The following is a 19,555-nucleotide window of genomic DNA, read 5'->3' on the forward strand; positions in this document are numbered from 1 at the left end:
CGGCTTCACTTTTGCTTTACAAAGAGTGACGTCAGGGCCTCTCCTTATAGCGTCCTCGATCACCTTGCCCCGGGGTTGCCCCGAAACCAGAATGGTGCGCTTTGCCCCGCCGTGGTGCCGCACTGCGGAGGGTCAACATCGAGGACAAAACTGCACCCAGTGCAGGGTGCTTGCATGCAGCGCTACTTTGCCCCTGGCGCGCAAAACGTGCGCGAACACGCGTGCGCGCATATTTTATTGTTTGCAGATGCTGAGCATCTGCGGCAAGCGCTCGAACCTTGTCAAACTGCGTGCTCCGACATACCTGGTTGCAAGCAAACACCAATGGATTTTATAATTAATCCTGACGGCCCGTTCAATGAACCTGTCCACTTTCGGCCGCTCTTCACCACACTGTTTTTGGACGAGGTCGAGCAGCATGTCGTCTTCGCTGTCAGACGAACTTGAAGAATGCTTATCGATTGCGGCAACTAGCAGCGCTTCCTTTCTCATTGCCGACAAATCCACTAGCTAACTCCGTCAACTCCGTTGCAACGTACCGCAGCTATCGGGCCAGAGCGTCCGCGGTTCGGCAGTCGGCAGTACGCGCGCACGTCGCGCGTCCCGCAGTGCTTGCTGGGATTGCACTCCGGCGCACCGCCGATTTTCTCGGTGCGAGACGGGGCAACGGAAAACCGCTCCGACAGGGTGCGCTTCCGGTGATCGAGGATGGTCAGTGCGCACCGGTGCAGTTAATCGAGGATGAAAGTGCGCACCAAGGCGCCCCGGTGCGCACCGGCGCGGGTGATCGAGGACGCTATTAGTTTCCTTCCTCCGTGCCAAGACGCCACGCAGCATGGCGCCATCTCTCGAGATGACGCGAAACCCGGACGACGGAACTGGCTTTTGAACGTCGCCTGCTGGAAATGAATAAAACTTCAGCGTACAAGAAGTTACAGCTCGAGCGATATTAACATTATGAAAAACTTCGAAGCAATATTTTTTTGCAGCTGGTTTGGGCAGTAACTAGCCTACGTAATGTGGTTTTGCACAAGAGGTTAGTGGTCAGAGACCGCATTATTTTATGTTGTGGCTGGTTGCCCTTATGATCTCGTTTTATTCTCGCAAACTGGCCCGGATAATGGCTCAGGGTCATTCGACGGCCGCTGACAACGGGAGCTAAAAGCATTTCATGCGCAATATAGAAACATGTGCTTCGGGCAACGCTCCACTTCTACCTTTTAAGTCGCCAGGTTGTGTCCTTCAAGCAACACTAAGTGTTGCCATGAGCGCGCCGTTTCCCATCACCAAATTGCACATGCACTACCACTTGAATACTAATTGTAACAGTGTTAATAATTCTCCCCAAAGGATGCACTCGGCCCCCCCCCCCCCCCCCCCCACATTTTTTTGCAAGATGGCACATTTCACAGGCCAGAGCAACAAACTTACCAGAATGCTAGAAGAAAAATTATGCAAATGATGCATTTTTGGAGGTCAGTCCTAATCCACGTTATGCAGGTGTTCTCTGCCTAACTGCTACAACTTATTCTTTATCGTCTTTATTCCATGCACACACACAAAGCTTCAGCAATGATTTTGTAGAGCTCACGAGTTGATAATTCTTGCAGACTACCCCAAATGAAAGCAGCAGACTACGGGTGCCTAGTGGCAAAGCTCCCTACTCGCTTCTGTACCATTCCTGTATAAACGAATAACAAAATACAGCGACATGTATACATCTGTTTTTAACAGAATGTGTACAAAACTGTGTGTGCGACCTTTCTCCAGCAGCTGTCAATCACCGTCAGATATCGAACAAAGGATACAAGTCACACAGGGGTTGTCTTTCATTTTCAAAGTTGCATTCACATTCTGTCATATTTATTTTACACTGTATACTTATATAAAACAAATCTTGCAACATTTCACAACAGATGAGGTGCTATTAAAGTGCATAAATGTTTACATAGTTCTATACAATTCATCATGCTCTTTTTAGCTTCTGCACAATAATGGAAAAAACTGGCTGCATTCAAATACAAAAACACTAAGCGGACCTTTTCAGGTGCTTAACAAGACACTAGACATGGCACGTAACACATGTGCCCCCCCTCCTTCCTTTCCTGCATTGTTACTCTGCACAGTAGTTTAAATATCGTAAGCAATGAAGCAGGCATGATTTGCTGTGGAATCTTTGAACCTATTTTTGAAGAAACTCTACACGGTCTGTTGCTTTCCACAATGCGAGAAAACTCTAAAAATTCTTGTAATGACTCCGCAACAGTCTACAGGCCTGTATGTGGCAGGCCTAAGGGACCTAGATGTGTCCCACACGCAGAAACAGTAACTATGGTGCACAGAAGGCGTTGTTTCTTGCACAATACATTTACAGAGTTTCTAAGGAACTGCAAAGGCATGCTGGAAGATCCCATCACAGTTTGCAAAACCTCCCAGCAGAGTTTGGACACAGGAGGCTTCTCTTGAGGTGCTAGATGCTGCCCGCGACATTGTGAAGCTTGTTCTCTGTAATTGATGCCATGCACATGCTGCTTGCTCGAGCAGCTTCTCATGAAACATGACCTTGGCCCTGACTGGCACCCTTGGACCCGTGGTGGCTTTGGGACGGAAAAGGGTAAGGTCGCGGAGGTGGCGGGTAGCTGGCTGAGGGGGACGGGTAGGATGGCCGCTGGCGCCAGTGCTGTGGCTGTGGCTGCTGGGCAACACTAAGGTGTGGGCGTGGCCGCTCTGAGGGCAGGGTTGCCGCTGATGTCCTGGGCAAGTAGCCTACGGGGTAAGGGAAGCCCTTCATGCCTTCCAGGTTGTCTGGCTTGTAGTAAGGGGGGCCTCCTGTATTGCTTGGTGGCTCCCCTTGCTCCAAGGTACGCCTGAAGGCCTCCATGAAGCCATACGGAGGAGTCAGCCGCAGGGACGTGCTCGATGTTACTGTACGGGGGAGGTGTGGATGCTGGACCTTGGGCTGGCAGCTTCCTGCGTCAAGCTTGGAACCACTGGTGTCCACGTGGCGAGAGCTGGTCGCTGGAACGCTCGCTTCACCTCCTGAACTGGGGAAGTTGCCCAGGCTGGCAGTAATTATACGGTCAAGCATCTGCGAAGCCAGAAAGGGCTTCGAGGGACTGCTGTGAGGTGGGCGTGCCTCTGCTGATGGAGGCCTTCCCGGTGACTGCAGGATGACTGAAGTAGGGACAGAGGTAGCTGTGGGTGCTGGAGACGACACTACTGGTGGTGTAGGTGTGGGTGTAGAGGATGGAGGTGGTGGGGCAGGCGTGGTAGAGACTGGTGTAGAGACAGGCGTGTGTGGTGATGCAAGGGATGTGGGAGCAGCTGATGCCGACGGTGATGAGGAAATGGTCAGTGGCGTAGGTGGTGTACTGGGGCTTTCTCTGCCAGTGTCAATGTGGCTAGACATCTTGCGGAGAGCTGAGCCAGGAAGAAGTGATGGCTTACGAGGTTTTAACCTGGGATACAAAAGGAAGAAAAAAAGGACAATGCCTGAATTACACACATGCTCTTGCATACACATTCGCAATGGTGCTCCATTACTGCCACATATGAATCAATCACAATGGCCTTGCAGGCTGCATTTGTCAACTAGAGGCCTCCAATGCAGGTTTTTCGTGGTAACTTCCTTCAAAAACTGCACCAGTCTCCTCCAATACCTTGTAATATTTTCTTTCGAGAACATAAAAGGAAATAATGCACATGCAGAGCCACCCAATATTTTGGCACCTCCAGAGGGACCTTAGTGCAGCACAGGCGATGGCACCCAACATGCTCTACAAGGTTAAGCTAGAGTTTGGATATCGGTTACGCATGCTGGCCGACAAGAGGTGAATGCAAACTCATACTGATGCTCCCCCCAACCCCTAAACTGCCACATGCCACAACATCCTAACATATAAAATATAGATGTCCTTGAACAGCAGCATTTTTTTTAGCACAAAGTAATCTGCGACATGCCTAATGTGAAAACCTGGAACATTGTTCAGGGGCAACACAGTCTCACTAAAGCTAATGCCATGTAAACTGTGGACTGGGGACCTCAATGAATGTGTGTGCACGGTCATATATTCCAAAGAGCAGAACAGGACACATGCTTGCACAGCCTTGACATGAGATGCATTGCTTGCCCCACTGCCCACCACTTTTTCCTAGCACTATCAACATCAGACTGCAAGCCAGTCCTGCCAAATGCATGCCATATTCCTAAACATTTTAAGCTTCTGATTGCACCAACAAAAAGAAGCTGCCTAAGCTGCAGATTATTGTGGTTACCAAATGCAGTTGTTTCAACAAAAATATTGCCAACGCCTATGCAACTGCCTACTAGTGACATCATAGAGCTCTTGTTTACAAAAACTGAATGTAATTGAAGGCTCGAAGCTTCCGTGAAGCCACAACAGACCTCAACAGAAAGAAGCAGTGATGACTGAATACAATGATGAGTGAATACTGAAAGCAAAGCTGTTTTTAGAGCTTTGCCCTAGGCTGACAATTGTGCTGGGCCGCTTTTATAAAGACCTAAACATGTTATGCAGCTATATTTGCGCAAGCTACGTGTCAGCTTTTTTTTTCCTTTTTGCTATGGTATACAATATTTGCTTGATACTTCTGACATGCTGACACCCTCTAGGCCCACTGATACAGCACGCTCCTACCTTCCGATCTCTCAAATCTCTTCAACATTATATGGCCACTTATTAGATTATGCATGCCTACCTGTTTGCATGCATTACTAGATTTTATTAGTTCTAAGCAGCACAGCACCCCAGCACCTTGCAAAGTACTGAGACATCCCACCATTTTCCAATTCCATTTTCAGCTTTGCTATCTGTTCTTCAGAATATACCAGCTCAGTGCAGCCATGAAAGCTCCAGAAAAGCCTGACACAGAAAGCTTTCAAAGTTGCAATACAGTCATAACTGGACTAGAAATGCAGCGCTATGCTTGACCTAAGGCTGCACAGTACGAACAGGCTGCACAGTATGAGAATACACCTTGGGAGAGGCACCAGCAGTGGGGAGGCTTGAAGAATGATCATAGTCTGTCCTTGCAATCTATAGGAGCTGGACGCAAGCATTACACTCCTGGCATGAAAAGTCGGCATTTTTTTTGTTTGAGGACAAATCCTGGCATAGGAAAAATTGTAAACAGAACACAGCATATATGTACAGGACAAAGCTGCAACTTGAAGCTAAGTGAATGTGAAAACTAGTGGTGCCAAACAAAGCACCATGTCATGTTTGCGATGTCTTTGCACCACAATTTTTCTGAAGAAGGCAACACTAACTGGCCCCATATTGAATGCCTATTCTAATTCAATTATCAATATCTGAGTTTAATGTAATTAACTGCCTATATACCATGTTTTTTAGACTACACAGAACATTTTGAAAATTGCCGGTAGCAGATAGCACAATTCTAATTTTTGAACCACAGTACTCGAAGAGATGAACATTACTGCCACGAGAAATCAAGTGTGTAATCAACTAACTAGCATATTTTCACTAATTATGTTTTGCTAGTTATTTTCTGGCACATATTGCAATTTACTGATTATAGAGGGTGAGCTTTCAAGACATGTACCCTTGAAATGAATTCTGAAGATGGCACCAGTTTCAAGATATGTGCTGTCAAACTTGTGGTGCAAACTCACCGGCCATAATTATTTGCAACACTATATGCTGTAAACTAATTAGCTGAAAACTTAATTACCAAGTCAATTATGTATTTTGATTTCTTGTGGAAGTAATGTCCACCTCTTAAAGTAATCCTATTCAAGGATTAGAATTGTGCTATTGTCCACAGGCAATTTCTAAAATTTTGTATAGTCTAAAAAACAAACACCAGGTATATTAGAAGCCCAAGAACCACTACTGAAACGGGAGAAGTTCATTGAAGAACAGGTAATAATGAAGGTGCAGTCAAGGGACACCCCAATGCGTTATCAGCTCATGTGTTATGCAATTCACATGCAATAGTGAAAGCCAGGCAGCTCTTCACACTGGCAACTTGGAGCTGCCTGTCTCGTACACTGGATGGAACTCTGTAGAGTAACACAAGGCAAGCATGCCATGCACAGTGATGGCTTGTCACCTCTGATCTGGCATGACAGTTGCAGGCACCATGCTAAATTCTTTTTCTTCCTTGCACAGAGGCACAATACTAGTTTTCAAATAAAAAGGATGGCCCAAGAAATGCAGTGCTAGTAACAGTTTCTCACCACGTCTTTGTGTCTGCTGTCCTTTAAGCATACAACGGAGGGGGGGAGCAGTGATTGGTGCAGCACACTCATTAATACAGCCAAGCATGTGAGCTGCCCAATAGTGCTGGCCATGGAAATGAGCTTGTGCTGCAGCTGTGCCTATACAAATCAGCTAGATACAGAAAATAGGGGAGGTAAGAATTGATGCTGAGTGTTCACACCGGGCAAAAGATCATTCTTGTTATGGCGAGATAAGGTCACCATGGAACAAAAAAAAAAGCTTCGTGAGGGTTTACAATAGCATTGCAGGAAGCTTTATTCGGCCCACCAATCTGTATCATTTTCTTTTCTCGTTCTCTGTGCTGCTTTCATTTTATATACCCTGTGCAACTATCCCGAAACCAAACACTCTTCAAGTCCTTTCTCTCTGTTCACATATTAGTGTTTGTCATGAGCCGCTTAATGGTACAGCAATGCTATGAAGTTGGTTGCTCCAGTTTTCAGGACTAACAAGTGGTCTCTGACACATATCTGCCAGGCTGCGAGAACAGTCACACCCATTATCTCGAGCCAAGTATCAGAAGTGCATCTTAATTACTTCAAACACTATAAACCACATGACTCTGCCATATCATTCCATCAATTAGCAACATCTGACAGCACAGGAGCTAAGATGCTGCGAGGGATGCAGTGAAGCCAAGGTTAACCTCGTAGCAGTGGCAACATGATTATGCAGCAAGCTGCTGCATAGGCAAATATACTTTTGATGCCCATGAGTCAAGTTCCAATAATGCAAGCAACCATGACCAGGATGAGGAGGGATGGGTTCTATGAAAAGCAACTGCCCAAACATATATAAACATGCCATGCTTCAACACGTATAGTAAATTGCAAAGAGGATGTTTGCTCTTCATGTTTTAGACATGGAGTTTAATGCAATATTCTCTAAGCACAAAAGTACACTGTATATACAACCTCATCATGTTGCACTAAATCTAGAAAGCTTCATATTTAGAAATTAAAAAGAAAAAAAAATCGGCTTGGAAATTGCTGTAGCATTGACTCTGAAGCAGAAAGCACAACACGTTATAGACAGCATACAAATATATTGTTCTGCGAAGGCAGCAAATGTTACTGCTGTAAATTACATCAATTTACTTCTTTTTACCATTTCCACTCATACTGCAAAGCATATCCCGAACATAGTTTTCTGCAAAACTAATCCAATCCAATGCTGTTAGAGGCAAGCTAATGCAAGCTTGGTGGTCCTGCTTCATGTGTAATGGGTTAACTTCCATATGAAAACGCATATTACCAAATACGCATACATGCTAATTTTAAGAGCAGCAAAAGGTGTCTTATCAGGAAATATTTGTACAGCTTCTTTCTTTTATTTTTCAGAAGAATGATCATGCAAATATTGTGAATCTTGATATGTACATACAGGAAAGGCTCCTGCTGATGGTTGCCATGAAATGTTATAGGTGAAAGAATCTTCCAAAACAACTTATTTTTATTTTAGCAATATTGCATCAGTAGCTGCCATTTCACTTAGCACTACAATGCTCAAGAGTGCATGTGCATTCAACAATTAAAAAGCCCCATCACTAATATTCAAAAGAAAGAACCCAGAGACTAATTTATGCTACCGCCAGTCCACTTACAGTGACAGAAGTTAGTCCTACTCATGCTATGTAATGCTTAAACCTTGCTGAAACTTTCCTCTGTTTATAGCAATTTCCTCCAATCTTTTGTCCTCTTATTGACTTTTTACAGCTTTTTCAAACTGCACACAAGGTAGCACCATCTTAATGCCTTTCGTTCTTCAATTCCTGCCAAATTTATGAAAACGAAACATGGCATAAACCAAACCATAAGCAGATTGCTCCTAACTGATGCTTTTTTAAACCCTCGTGCACATTTTGAACAATCAGAAGGCTGGCTTGACGCACTTCACTGGTGTGAACCTGTATAGAGGTTGCATTGGGCAGACATTTACTAGCTTATAGCTAACTGCTGTCACAGCAAAAAAGCTTTCACTGGATCACCTCCAACAGCATGGCGGTTTAATCACATATCTGCTAACCTGTGAGCCTAAAAATGTGTACAGATCTCGCAAACACGACATGGGGAGGGGGGGATAGCACACCATTAGATGCCAGCACACAAGCAGCACCTAATGTGCAACAGGAGATAATGACAAACAACATGTTTCTAAGATCACAGTGACTTTTTCGACTTAGCTGTTGCTGATTGTGCTAACTTAAGCAACTTTTCAGAATATACTTGCTCGGTGAAAGCACCGTACTCTGACACAAGAGGGTGGTGCAGGGTGGTTTTGCGTGCATTATCATTTTTTTTTTTTTTGTAATCTTATGCTGCCCCCATCTTTTAAGAGCTTTATTAATTTTTGCGAACAGAATTCATTTCTCGTGGAACTTCACGCAGCATTCATAATATCATAGAACAAGCCCAAATTTGCAAAATTCTTTTAAGAATTTATTTTAAGAATATGCCCATGGTGCAACAAATCTTTAACTTGACTAAGCAGTAGAACACTGTATATTGAGACAGGCTCTTTTACTGCATCAATTCACATTCTCTCCTAATTAAGTGCGGCACTAAGTACTTGATTGACATTGCATTTCATAAGCCATTGCTTTTTTTGTTATAATAAAATAATCATGCATTTACATGACTTCTAATACTATTCGTCTTACATGAAGACAAATTTGAACCTTAATGATAGCTTCAAAGAAAGCCAAGGCAAGCTGGCAGAATGAACAGAACCCACAGCTGTTCGGAGAACAATTTGAATCTCGCAGCTGTAGCTAGGAAATTTTGCAGCTTCATTTTTCTTCTTTTTTGGCTCCCAAAATGCTTTTGTTCATTTTCTAAAAGCAAAAAATTAAGCAGCTGTCCTAACTTGACAGCAGCACCATGTATGAAAGAATTTCTAGTACGACATCAAGCAATGCCAAATGCACTGAACTTTTGTTGCAAGGTAAATAAAAATGTGCAGGTGTGAAGATTGTGGTAATTTTTCTTTCACAATGTGTTTGCGGATTTCAATATAACTATAAAGTGGGCGGAGATTTCAAATGCAGCAGGAATTAAAAAAGAAGTGTTAGCTGCTGCAGACTTCCCAAAAGATTTTATTTTGTACAAACCAGAACTAGTTGCAGCAGGCTGACCGAAACATTTTATTTCAAACACAGCAGTAAAGTATAAACACCAAATAAAAATGCAGTAAAAGCAATAAGAAGCAAGTGCATGCAACTCTCAGCTCATCATCAGACCGACCCCTTCCAGCCTTTTCAAAAAGCACTCACGTGAGATGGCCATGGACCTGCCGGCTCTCACGGAAGAGGGTCTTGGCAGTCACAGGACTGTTCGCAGGCCACAGTGGGCACACTTCCGTGTCCAGAAAACGGCGTAGGTACTCTTCCGCTGACTGAGTGCGTATCTTGGAAAGCTCGTAGCAGCGCAGTTTTATTCGCACAACCTCACACAAAGCCTCACGGAGACGGCCGTCGCCAAGGCCCTCCCCAGCATCCAGGGCCTCTTTCAGTCTCCGCAGCGGCTCACCCAGCCTCCCGTCCTCTTGGTCGAGGCGTAGCTTCTTGGCTCGCTTCAGCAGCGTCTCCTTGGTGCAAGGCAGGAAGTTGGCAAGGTGCGCATACACCAGCTGACGTTGCCCGGGCCCCAGCTCACGCGCCCTCAGTTCCACGCTCAGTAGCAGCTGATTCACATGGCCCCGGAAGAACTTGCACTTGCCCTCGGTCGAGCGCAAGGCTGCAGCACGTTTCAGACGGCGCACCTCATTTTCCAGTTCGACAGGGAGGTTGTCTGGAAGGCGCGGACACTGGACGTCAGACGAGATGGGTCCAACAGGGTCGTCCCCGGTGCTTGCGCCGCCGCTGCTGCTGCTGCTACCACCACCACTCACTACCTCTTCAACGACCACGGCAGCACCGCCCCCGCGAACCACGGATTCTATAGCCTCGGCGATGCCGCTGTTTGCAGTAGCGAGTGAATCGCGAAGGTGCTTTGGCCGTGGACCACGAGGCTTGGGTCCCCGCCGGGCACCTCCCTCTCTAGGGCCCCTCTTGACCTGCCGTGGCCTGGTCTCCCCCTGAAAGTCTTCAGAATCGGAGCCAGAGGGCGTCCGGAACTCCAGTTCTCCTGTGTTGATGTAGAAGCCACCGTGCTTTGTTGTCAACGTTGATGGCACCAGCTCGTCATACTGTTCAAAGGACAAAAATAAGATAGACCTTTGTGATCAAGTGCTACACATAACACCAGACAGACATATTCTTGCAGTAAGGCTAATTCAGGTGGCATATATGGTCATGTTCATAAGTAGCACGTTTCGAATACAAAATCAGGTAGAAGCCCGCAATGAGCTAGATGCAGCATTGCACATTGTTTCAATCAGTTTGTTACTGTGGCTGCTTAGTACAACAATTAAGGTATTACAAGATGGGTGAAGAAAGGAAGGAAAAGCTAAGCACAATCTTGAACAATACATGTGAGACTTTTTCCACTAATCTGGCACATTGAAAGCAAGCCTGAATTATTAATCATCTTAATCTAATTCAAATGCATTTTACCACTTGTGTTTGCACAACCGACTAAACTGTCATTAACAGAAAGGCACCCAACTTTTTTGCTGACAAATTACTACTACGGCCCCTAAACTATAAGTAAGCGCAGTAACTACAAATAAAAACTAATCTATGTACAGTCTCATTACTACTTGAAAAGGACCCTAGTTCTTGGTGTTTAGCAATAAATATGAGAAATTGTCTGTTGATATAAATGCTTAAATTCAGCTTCAGATTCAAACATAAACCAAGCTTATAGGCCGGGCATACATCACTAAAATGTTGTTTAAGAAGTATATATATTTGAAAATTAGGAAGGCAATATTTTTGGAAACTCAACTACACCCACTAGCTATTGCTTCTAAATGCTTCACTGAAAACAGATGTCCCCTGCACAGCAGCTGTTAGAGCAAGGTACAGTTGCTCCTAGTTACCAGGCAGCCAAAATTATGGAAAAGGAAAAAATAACTGCACCTACAGACAGACAAATCATGATACTGTAGATCTGCAATGTTCTGTACAGCAGCACGAGCGCAAAGCCTAGCTCTATGAATGATATGTGCAATATGGACAAATGGATGTTGTGAACAAATGTATATTATGAACAAATGTTCTCGATAATGCTGAAAATAAATTTGAAACAAACACAGAACAGATGCAAATTAACATTCAATGAAGTTGGCAAAATTAAGCAGAGAAATGACGTTGCTGAACACTACAAGAATTAACATAAGACAACAATAAGTATAACTAAGGCTATCACTGCAAGTGACGTGTGCCGGTATGATGTATCGATTCCTTCCACTGGATTCTATGCCACTAATTGTTGAATAGTGTGAGTCAAGGACACAATGAGACTATGCAGATATGTGCAACTAGTGCAACACAACAAAAGAAGCAGCCCAACAGCTGCAGTTGCCTTTTTCTTTCTGCTGCTATCGGGGGGAAGGAGATTTGCACCTGATATTGAAATCTCAATCTTTTAGCCGTAAATTTCTTGCAGCTAACTAGCTGCCGAGTAGGACACAGGCTTTGAAGCTTTTGAGGTGGCTATTCAAAGGTGACTTTCGTCAGCATGCCTAGAATGAGCCAGTATTTCTAGAGCTCTAAACTTGAAAATGGAGCCACAATGGTTGCAATGTGAACCAACTAGCAAAACAACAAAAATGGGGATACAGCCTGGTCGCTTGATCTGGCTTCCCCTGGCTCCATGAAGGCAATGGCAATTTTAACAAGCCTCTTGTTAGTGGCTGCGGAGATGCTAGATTGCATCACTTATGAGGAAGCTTTAGCTCGGGCCCAACTCCAATATGACCTATTCAAATACATGTAAAATGCAAAAATGCTTTTCTGAGATAACCCCTGGACCGATTTTAATGAAATTTGTTGCATTTGAGAGAGAAAGTAAAATTCTAGTGACTGTTGGAAGCGGAACTTCAATTTAGGGCATTAATTATGTTAAAAGAGTTCTAAAGAATTGATATGGCAATTAATATCTTACGTGAATTTGTTACGTTGTGTACAAGGGTTTTGCAAAAGCTGTATTTCCATATTACTCAATTTTTTAGATTCATTTGTAACATATCAATTTTGACCGCTTTAGATGTAGTATCAGATGGAATTCACAGAATTGCGATATCATTTTTCCTCAATTTTTGTCTAATTTTAGTCAAAAATTGGCAACATAAATAAAAAATTCGAAACCAACAGTCCCTAGATTTTAAGTTTTTCTTTTAAGTGCAACAAACCTCGTCAAATTTGGTGTGGTGGTTGCCGAGAAAAACGAATTCTACTTTTACATGTATTTAGATAGGAGCACCCGATCTAAAGCTTCCTCTTAAGGACACTGAAAATATCTAGATTCATTTCCCAATACACAGTCCTGATTTCCAGGCACTTCTCTTCTAAATAGACACTTCTCATTTGAAATTTTCCAATACTCCAAATGTTAAGTCGCTCCCAGGCCCAATTTTCATGGAATTCAAGGAGCACATTTATTTTCAAGGAGCTTCACGGGCCCTTGAATTTTTTTTCCTCAAATTCAATTAAATTCCAACAGTCACTAGAATTTAACTTTCTCTCTCAAATGCAACGAATTTCATTAAAATCGGTTGAGGGGTTATCTCAGAAACAGAACTTCAGGGAGGTGTATGAACCCTGGTACGATGCATGTGTAATGGACCATGTTGCAGATGTACACATACCATTTTGTAGATGTACATATTTTTATAGCTGCAGGATACACTATATGCCACATGTGCAACTCCAGAACAAAACGCACTTCACTGCGCAGATGTCTGCTTTGCTCATGGTCAAAATATTTCCACACACAGAAAGCAATGCACCACAAAGCACAGTATAGCCAGCCCTACATCTTTCACCAAGGATACATTTCAAACTTTTCTTTCATAACAGTACACATAAGACTTGCATTTACGCTGCTTTCTGGTGCTTGCTTATTTAAGAACTCTGTGCATGGAACAAGCAAACATGAAAGCCGTGGTAGATGACTCACACTACTGACATGATAAAACCACGATATCCCTCCTGCGTATGACTTGCATTTTATTTTCCCTCACAGTTTACTCACCGCTTCTCCGTTATCAATAAAAGGGTCCGTCTCATCGTAGCCCATTCCTCGGTCAACGTAGTCCTCCCAGGCAATCCTACCCTTGCGCCTCTTCTTCCCGTGTTTTGATCCCTGCGGAAGAGCAGGAGCTGCTCATTCCTTGCACATGGTACAAAGCTTAGCTACAACTCACATATTTTTCCTCAAACTTCCGTGCAATCTCCCGCACGTTGTCATCATCATTGTCTCCAAAGGGGTCATCTTTGTCCACATCGGGAGGCTGGAAAAGTGTGCAAGAATCTGTGAATGCCTGCAACAAAGCCTGCTCCATACATATATGACCTAGCAAAGCATTTGGAGAAATGAATGATACTTCATCAATCAGTGCAACAACTTCTAAAGTAAGAATTGCTTCTCAGAATGAACACTGTGTGCCTCCAGTTAATCACCACTGCATATACAGCACCTAGTCAGGAATGCAAAAGTAACACATATGAGAACCCTAGGTTCTTTAATGTCCACCTGAAGAATGGTACATGAGTGCTTTAGCAGTCCACAACCATCGGAGTGTGGCAGCTGTTGCCACATGCTCAACTTGTGACCAAAAAGAAAGAAAACATAAGGGAACTGCTATGGTGGCCATGGAATTTTCTCCAGTTCTACCAAGAGGTATGTACATGCTCGGGTACAACTATCTGGGCATGAAATGGGCATAAACATCCATATTACAGAAAAAAAAAAAATTTTTTTTTCACTCGTACATTTGCCCTAAGAAAAAATGCTTCAAGCACTATAAGAACCATGAAGTGTAGTGTAGTCTAAATACAATACCACTGCATGCAACAGCGCCCTGGTAATTAGTAGCGCTATTTAGTACTGATTGTACAGTCGGGATCAAAAGTTTGGGGGCCGCGGAATCTGAGAAAAAGCTGAATTTCCATGCAGTTTGTGAACATTGCCAGTAAAACCGTACGACACTATGTTGTTCGTATATACTAGTAGACGCTGGAAATCCGAATACCAGGATGTGTGCCCAGGGTGCGGAAATATTGAACTTCTCAGATCCCGCGGTCCAAAAACTTTCGACGTCGACTGTACATCGTACGTCTATATGAACTGGAACACTAAGTTTCCCTTTAAAGCTAGCGACCTTCTTCCTGTGATGAAATAGGCAAAGTTCCAGAGGGGTAAGGATGGGGGTGGGGTGCCCTTCAACAGGAGAAATGCAGCGAAATTGGAGTCAGTAAGGTTCTGACGTTCTTGCTGTTTCAACACTGATTAAGTGTTCCTATTGCTTTCGGGGCAGCCGCGAAAATTTCTGCCCAGAATTTCTCATGTTGAATTCTCAGGCGCGAAGCGCCATGGCCCCAACGAGTGAAAATAGATGCGCAAGTTTTTAATAGTCCGGGGGCGCAGCCGCAAAAGGCTGGGTTACGAGGAAGCTTTAGCTCGGGTGCTGCTATCTAAATACATGTAAAAGAAGAATTCGTTTTTCTCGGCAACCACTGCACCAAATTTGACTAGGTTTGTTGCATTTAAAAGGAAAAACATAAAATCTAGTGACTGTTGGTTCTGAATTTTTGAGTTAGGTCGTCCATTTTTTATTAAAAATTGGCAAAAAGCAAAAATTTTCGAAAAACGAAACTATCAAGTTTATAACTCTAACTCAACAACGAAAAATGATAATACAATTCTGTGAATTGCATCTAATAGTACATCTAAAGCGGACAAAATTGATATGTTACACATGAAAATTAAAGAAATTTAGTAATATGGAAATACAGCTTTTGCAGAACCCTTGTAACCGACGTAACAAACTCATGTAAAATGTAAAATGCCATAACGAATTTGTCCGCTTTGAATGATCTAACGGATCCCGTTTACAGAACCGCGATATCTGTTCTTGATGCAAAGCTATGAATTGGTAAACTTCGTGCTTCTATTTTTTTCAAACGGTCGAATATTTGAAAATCCTTTTAGGAAAATTCAGGACATAAATCGAAATTCCGCTTCCATCAGTCACTAGAATTTTACTTTCTCTCTCAAATGTATCAAATTTGATTAAAATCGGTCCAGGGGTCATCTCAGAAAAACGTTTTTGCGTTTTACATGTATTTGGATAGGCCGCATCGGAGTTGGGCGCGAGCTAAAGCTTCCTCTTAACAGCGAACCCCGGCTCGTACAGGTCACGTGGTGTTATGCGGCCACCAGTCTATCTTCCAAACACCAAATGTAGCACACACTAAAAGAAAGTTGTAGAGAGGCACGAATTGGTCAGGTAGCCCCCTAAAGTTGGGAAAGCAATAATAAATACGCATCAAATATTGAGGGGGGAAAGCGGTGATCACATGAATCGTGACACAACAGAAGAGAGGGGAAAATATAATCAGAGATCATGCTTACGTGCGAGACAACTAGAGACAATACAAAATTAGATCATAACTATATTTTATTTCCCATTCTTTATGATCTGGTTTGCTTATTACTAAGGCTAACATACGGTGATGCAAAAAATAAAATAAAACGCCCTCTGAAAAGTGCACCGCGACGATGCGCAAAGGAAAAGCTGTACGGATGTCATAAGTGAATTAGCTAGATGTGTTCACATATCTTGGCTAAGTCACAAGGGTTCAACTTTCATGTGACAGCTGTGCGGTGTCAAAATGAGACCTCCATGAAATAAGCTTTAAAAAAATATGTCTTTAGAACTACAGGTATTCAAAAGTTTGTATTCTTCTATACGTAGGTACCCACTGCTTATTCTTAGTTTTTGGCGGATGAAAAAGAATGATGTCAACGCATGTGACTTGTGTTCACATGTCTATGTACGCTAGCATTGATCCGTTGGCGAGCGCAACTGTTACTATAATGATTGGTAGTAGTAGTAGTATCAGAATCCCTTACGAGTAATGATTCTGGTAGTATAACAGTTTTTGAGGCGCGACGCGAGGTGACCAGTTAGTAATTTCTTGTATTAAGTAATTATTCGTAGGAACAAGACAACTAAAGCAAAGTGCATAACTAAACTAGACATCGCAAACTTACAGATTATAAGGCAATCAAAACATCTGCGGGACAACTTCGCTCATGTCCCCTGCCCTCGCTAGATCGAAGAGAACCGTCCAGGCCATAAAGGTATGTGCGACACTAAAAATGTACAAAAGAAGCTGGTGGTTCACGAACAGGCCGTACGGCTAATAAAATGCGAGGCGAATTAAAATACGAAGCGAAGATATAAAGGCGAAACAAACACTCCCGTCATATCAAGAAAAAAAAAAGTATGCGTGTGAAGATTGAGGGAGAGGGAAGCCGGGGCCGGTCAACGCGATGATCATCGAATTACTTAATCAGCTAACATGATCCACGCTTGCCAGAACATACCCATGAGAGTCGCTAAAGACAGGAGCACTGCATGAATTGACTGCAGATGCAGTATTCTAGCGTAGTTTAACTAAAGCTGAGCAAAAAGAAAAGATAATAGCAATGTAAAAAGGTTGAAAAAGGAATCTTCTAACATGTCCACAATTGCTATCGAATCGCACGCGAGAGAGCATCAACGACATCAAGCAACTCGAGAGTAGCAAAAGAAAAGTCCCCAAAAAAGCGAAAAAAAAAAAGACCGAAACAATCCGGCATCTCATTCGGTTTTATTTTTCATTATATACTCGATTAATAAGCACCCCAAATGCGACTGTCTGATCATCGAATTATTTAATCAGCTAACATGATTCACACAAGCCAGAACATATCCATCCATGAGAGTCGCTAAAGACAACAGCACTGCATGAATTGACTGCAGATGCAGTATTCTAGCGTAGTTTAACTAAAGCTGAGCAAAAAAAGGATAATATCAATGTAAAAAGGTTGAAAAAGGAATCTTCAAACATGTCCACAATTACTATCGAATCGCACGTAAGAGAGCATCAACGACATCAAGCAACTCAAAAGTAGCAAAAGAAAAGTAAAAAAAAAAAAAATTGAGAAAAAAAAAATCCGGCACCTCATTCGGTTTTATTTTTCTTGTATATACTCCATTAACAAGCATGTCAAACGCGACCGTCAGAGTTCAGTTCCGGGTGAAATCTCACACTGATCGACCAGCACGTAAACTACCGATTAACGGATGCGGATAAAAAAATAATAATAAAAGAAATAAAAGAAAAGGCTTATTTTAAGACTGACACCATTTCGTTGACCTTTCGCCGTTCACAAACAAACGCACGAACTTCACAAGCACGATCTTTTCCAACTGCTATCAATGCGCGCGAACTATTCACAAACACATGATTAGCCTATAAGCAACACAACCGCGCCAACTGCGGACGCTGAATACTACGCATTCTAAATGGTTGGTCTGAACAAGAGAAGACGCAGCGTGATAAGTCCTCTGAATAAAAATACGACCTTGTAACCTTACTCATTACCAACTACAGGCAAGCGCAAATTGAGACAGTAGTTAAAAAAGACGTAAATCCACATTCAGCCAAACTGTCACAAGTGATTGACACGAGTACAGTGCACAGCGATATTTTTTTTTTCTTCTTTCCTTGGAGGCATACGCCTCGCGAGTGTCCTTGGTCAATGCCTCGATTTTGAGTAACGCGCGTCGTTATGCCAAGCGAAGGTAACAGCTCCAGGGCTTAACCTTCTCCAGATGCACTCCCGAACCCAACAAAAGCAAACAAAAAGAAAAGGTGGGCCGCACCAGGCAGGACACCTTTTTTTTGACCTACAACATGACGCCACGATGCGCACAGCCTTGACAAGCGTTTTAATGTGCTAATGTCGCCCATAGCCCAAATTCGCTCAATATGAAGGCGCCCGCAATAACCGTTAGCGTGGTACCGAAAGTCTTTTAAAGACAAAAAGACAATCACCAAAGAGGAAATTGGGCAAACGTAACCCAGTTCTATTTCCGCGACAGCTTCGTGTAACGTCCTCGTCGCCCACAACACGCGACATATTGTTTTGTCCGCCGGTAATACCCTTCCCACTTCGGTGCACTGCGGCGGGCCCTTCCTAAAGGAAACGGCGAAACCCGCTTCACATAAATATTCCGGTGAAAAGTAGGAGAAGAAAAAGAAATGCCCACACCGTCAGTTACATTGCGATGTCACGAGCAAACGAAGGTCCACCTTACCCGTGTGGATTTCAACAGGTCACTGTAGGAGTATTCCGGGCACGAGTCCGTTTCTTGGCCACTCGACAGTAGCGAGAGCTGAAACCGCCTTGTCGGGCACACCTCGGCACGTTTTTGCTTGGCTGGTGCTTGGTTGGCTGTCTCGAGCTTGATGCGCCTCGGTTCAGCCATAGCAGCGACAGCACATCAATCGCTCCGCCGAGCGCGGCCCCAGGGAACTGATCAGCTCCCGCCACCCGTATCAAAGCACGCTGCGAACATCGCACAGCGCCATTTTAGATCACCGGTTTCCTATCCAGTCTCTCCTACGCACCCGTCTCGCTGGTGGCGACTACTAATCGCTATGGGACATGCTGTCGCTGGACGCTCACTACTACACACCGACGGTCATGACGCGCAACTTTTCTGCACTTTCACACGCACCGTGGCTTCGGTCAACGACGTGACGGGCATGGCGCAGGCTTGTGGTAACGAAATCCTTCAGTGTTCTCGGAAGCTCCTTCGTCGATCTTTACGGAGTTGCTTTCATCCCACACTACTTAGCACTTGAGCTGAGTGTTTACAGTGTTTGCGCGGTTTTTCGGTCCGCGGGCCGCACAAATCTCTTGTTGTATTTGTTGGGTAACAGACACGCCGTTGGCGCCCCTGTCGAAAGTGATGTAAAGTGGGCGTGTCTTGTACAGTAACGAACCCATAATCGGCTAAATCCACAAACACGAATCGTTAAGAAAGCAGTTTCAACACAGTGAATTTTTTTATTCGCTTATTGTTTTCATACAACTTCTTTTGCCAAAATTTGTTTCCAACGAAGGAATGTTTGTGTTAAACAATTAAATCATTATAACGCAAAGCCAGATGCTGTTGCGCCGTGTAAGTATCGTTGTATAATCTGACAACCTATTAACAATAAATGTTATGTTTGCTCTTTACGGCTTTGTGCGTTTCCGTCAAGCTGAAATCATCGTTTTTGATCGCGCGGCCTCTGGCGCCTTGCTCAATATTTACCGCCAAAATTTTTTTTGTTCACGGGATTT

The 19,555-nt window shown here is 43.7% G+C and overlaps 1 protein-coding gene across 1 annotated transcript; it reads right to left on the reverse strand.

The window, feature by feature from the left end:
* Positions 1-1,822: 1,822 nt before the first annotated feature.
* On the reverse strand, positions 1,823-19,293 carry LOC126536350 (ubinuclein-2-like). Its single transcript, XM_050183281.3, has 5 exons — positions 18,522-19,293; positions 13,575-13,661; positions 13,403-13,513; positions 9,538-10,451; positions 1,823-3,458 (listed from the first exon to the last, which is right to left on the reverse strand). Exons 1-5 carry the CDS (start codon positions 18,690-18,692, stop codon positions 2,549-2,551), a joined length of 2,193 nt encoding a protein of 730 aa, XP_050039238.1. The 5' UTR covers positions 18,693-19,293; the 3' UTR covers positions 1,823-2,548.
* Between the last annotated feature and the right edge of the window lie 262 nt (positions 19,294-19,555).

Source organism: Dermacentor andersoni, chromosome 4 (assembly GCF_023375885.2).
Source record: "Dermacentor andersoni chromosome 4, qqDerAnde1_hic_scaffold, whole genome shotgun sequence".
Lineage (NCBI taxonomy): Eukaryota > Metazoa > Arthropoda > Arachnida > Ixodida > Ixodidae > Dermacentor > Dermacentor andersoni.

Coding starts and splice junctions, on each gene's coding strand:
- LOC126536350 (XM_050183281.3), bottom strand. CDS start 18,692: ATGGCTGAACCGAGGCGCATCAAGCTCGAGACAGCCAACCAAGCACCA. Junction 13,514..13,574: donor GGAAGTTTGAGGAAAAATAT/GTGAGTTGTAGC, acceptor GCTCTTCCGCAG/GGATCAAAACACGGGAAGAA. Junction 10,452..13,402: donor TTATTGATAACGGAGAAGCG/GTGAGTAAACTG, acceptor TCCTTTGAACAG/TATGACGAGCTGGTGCCATC.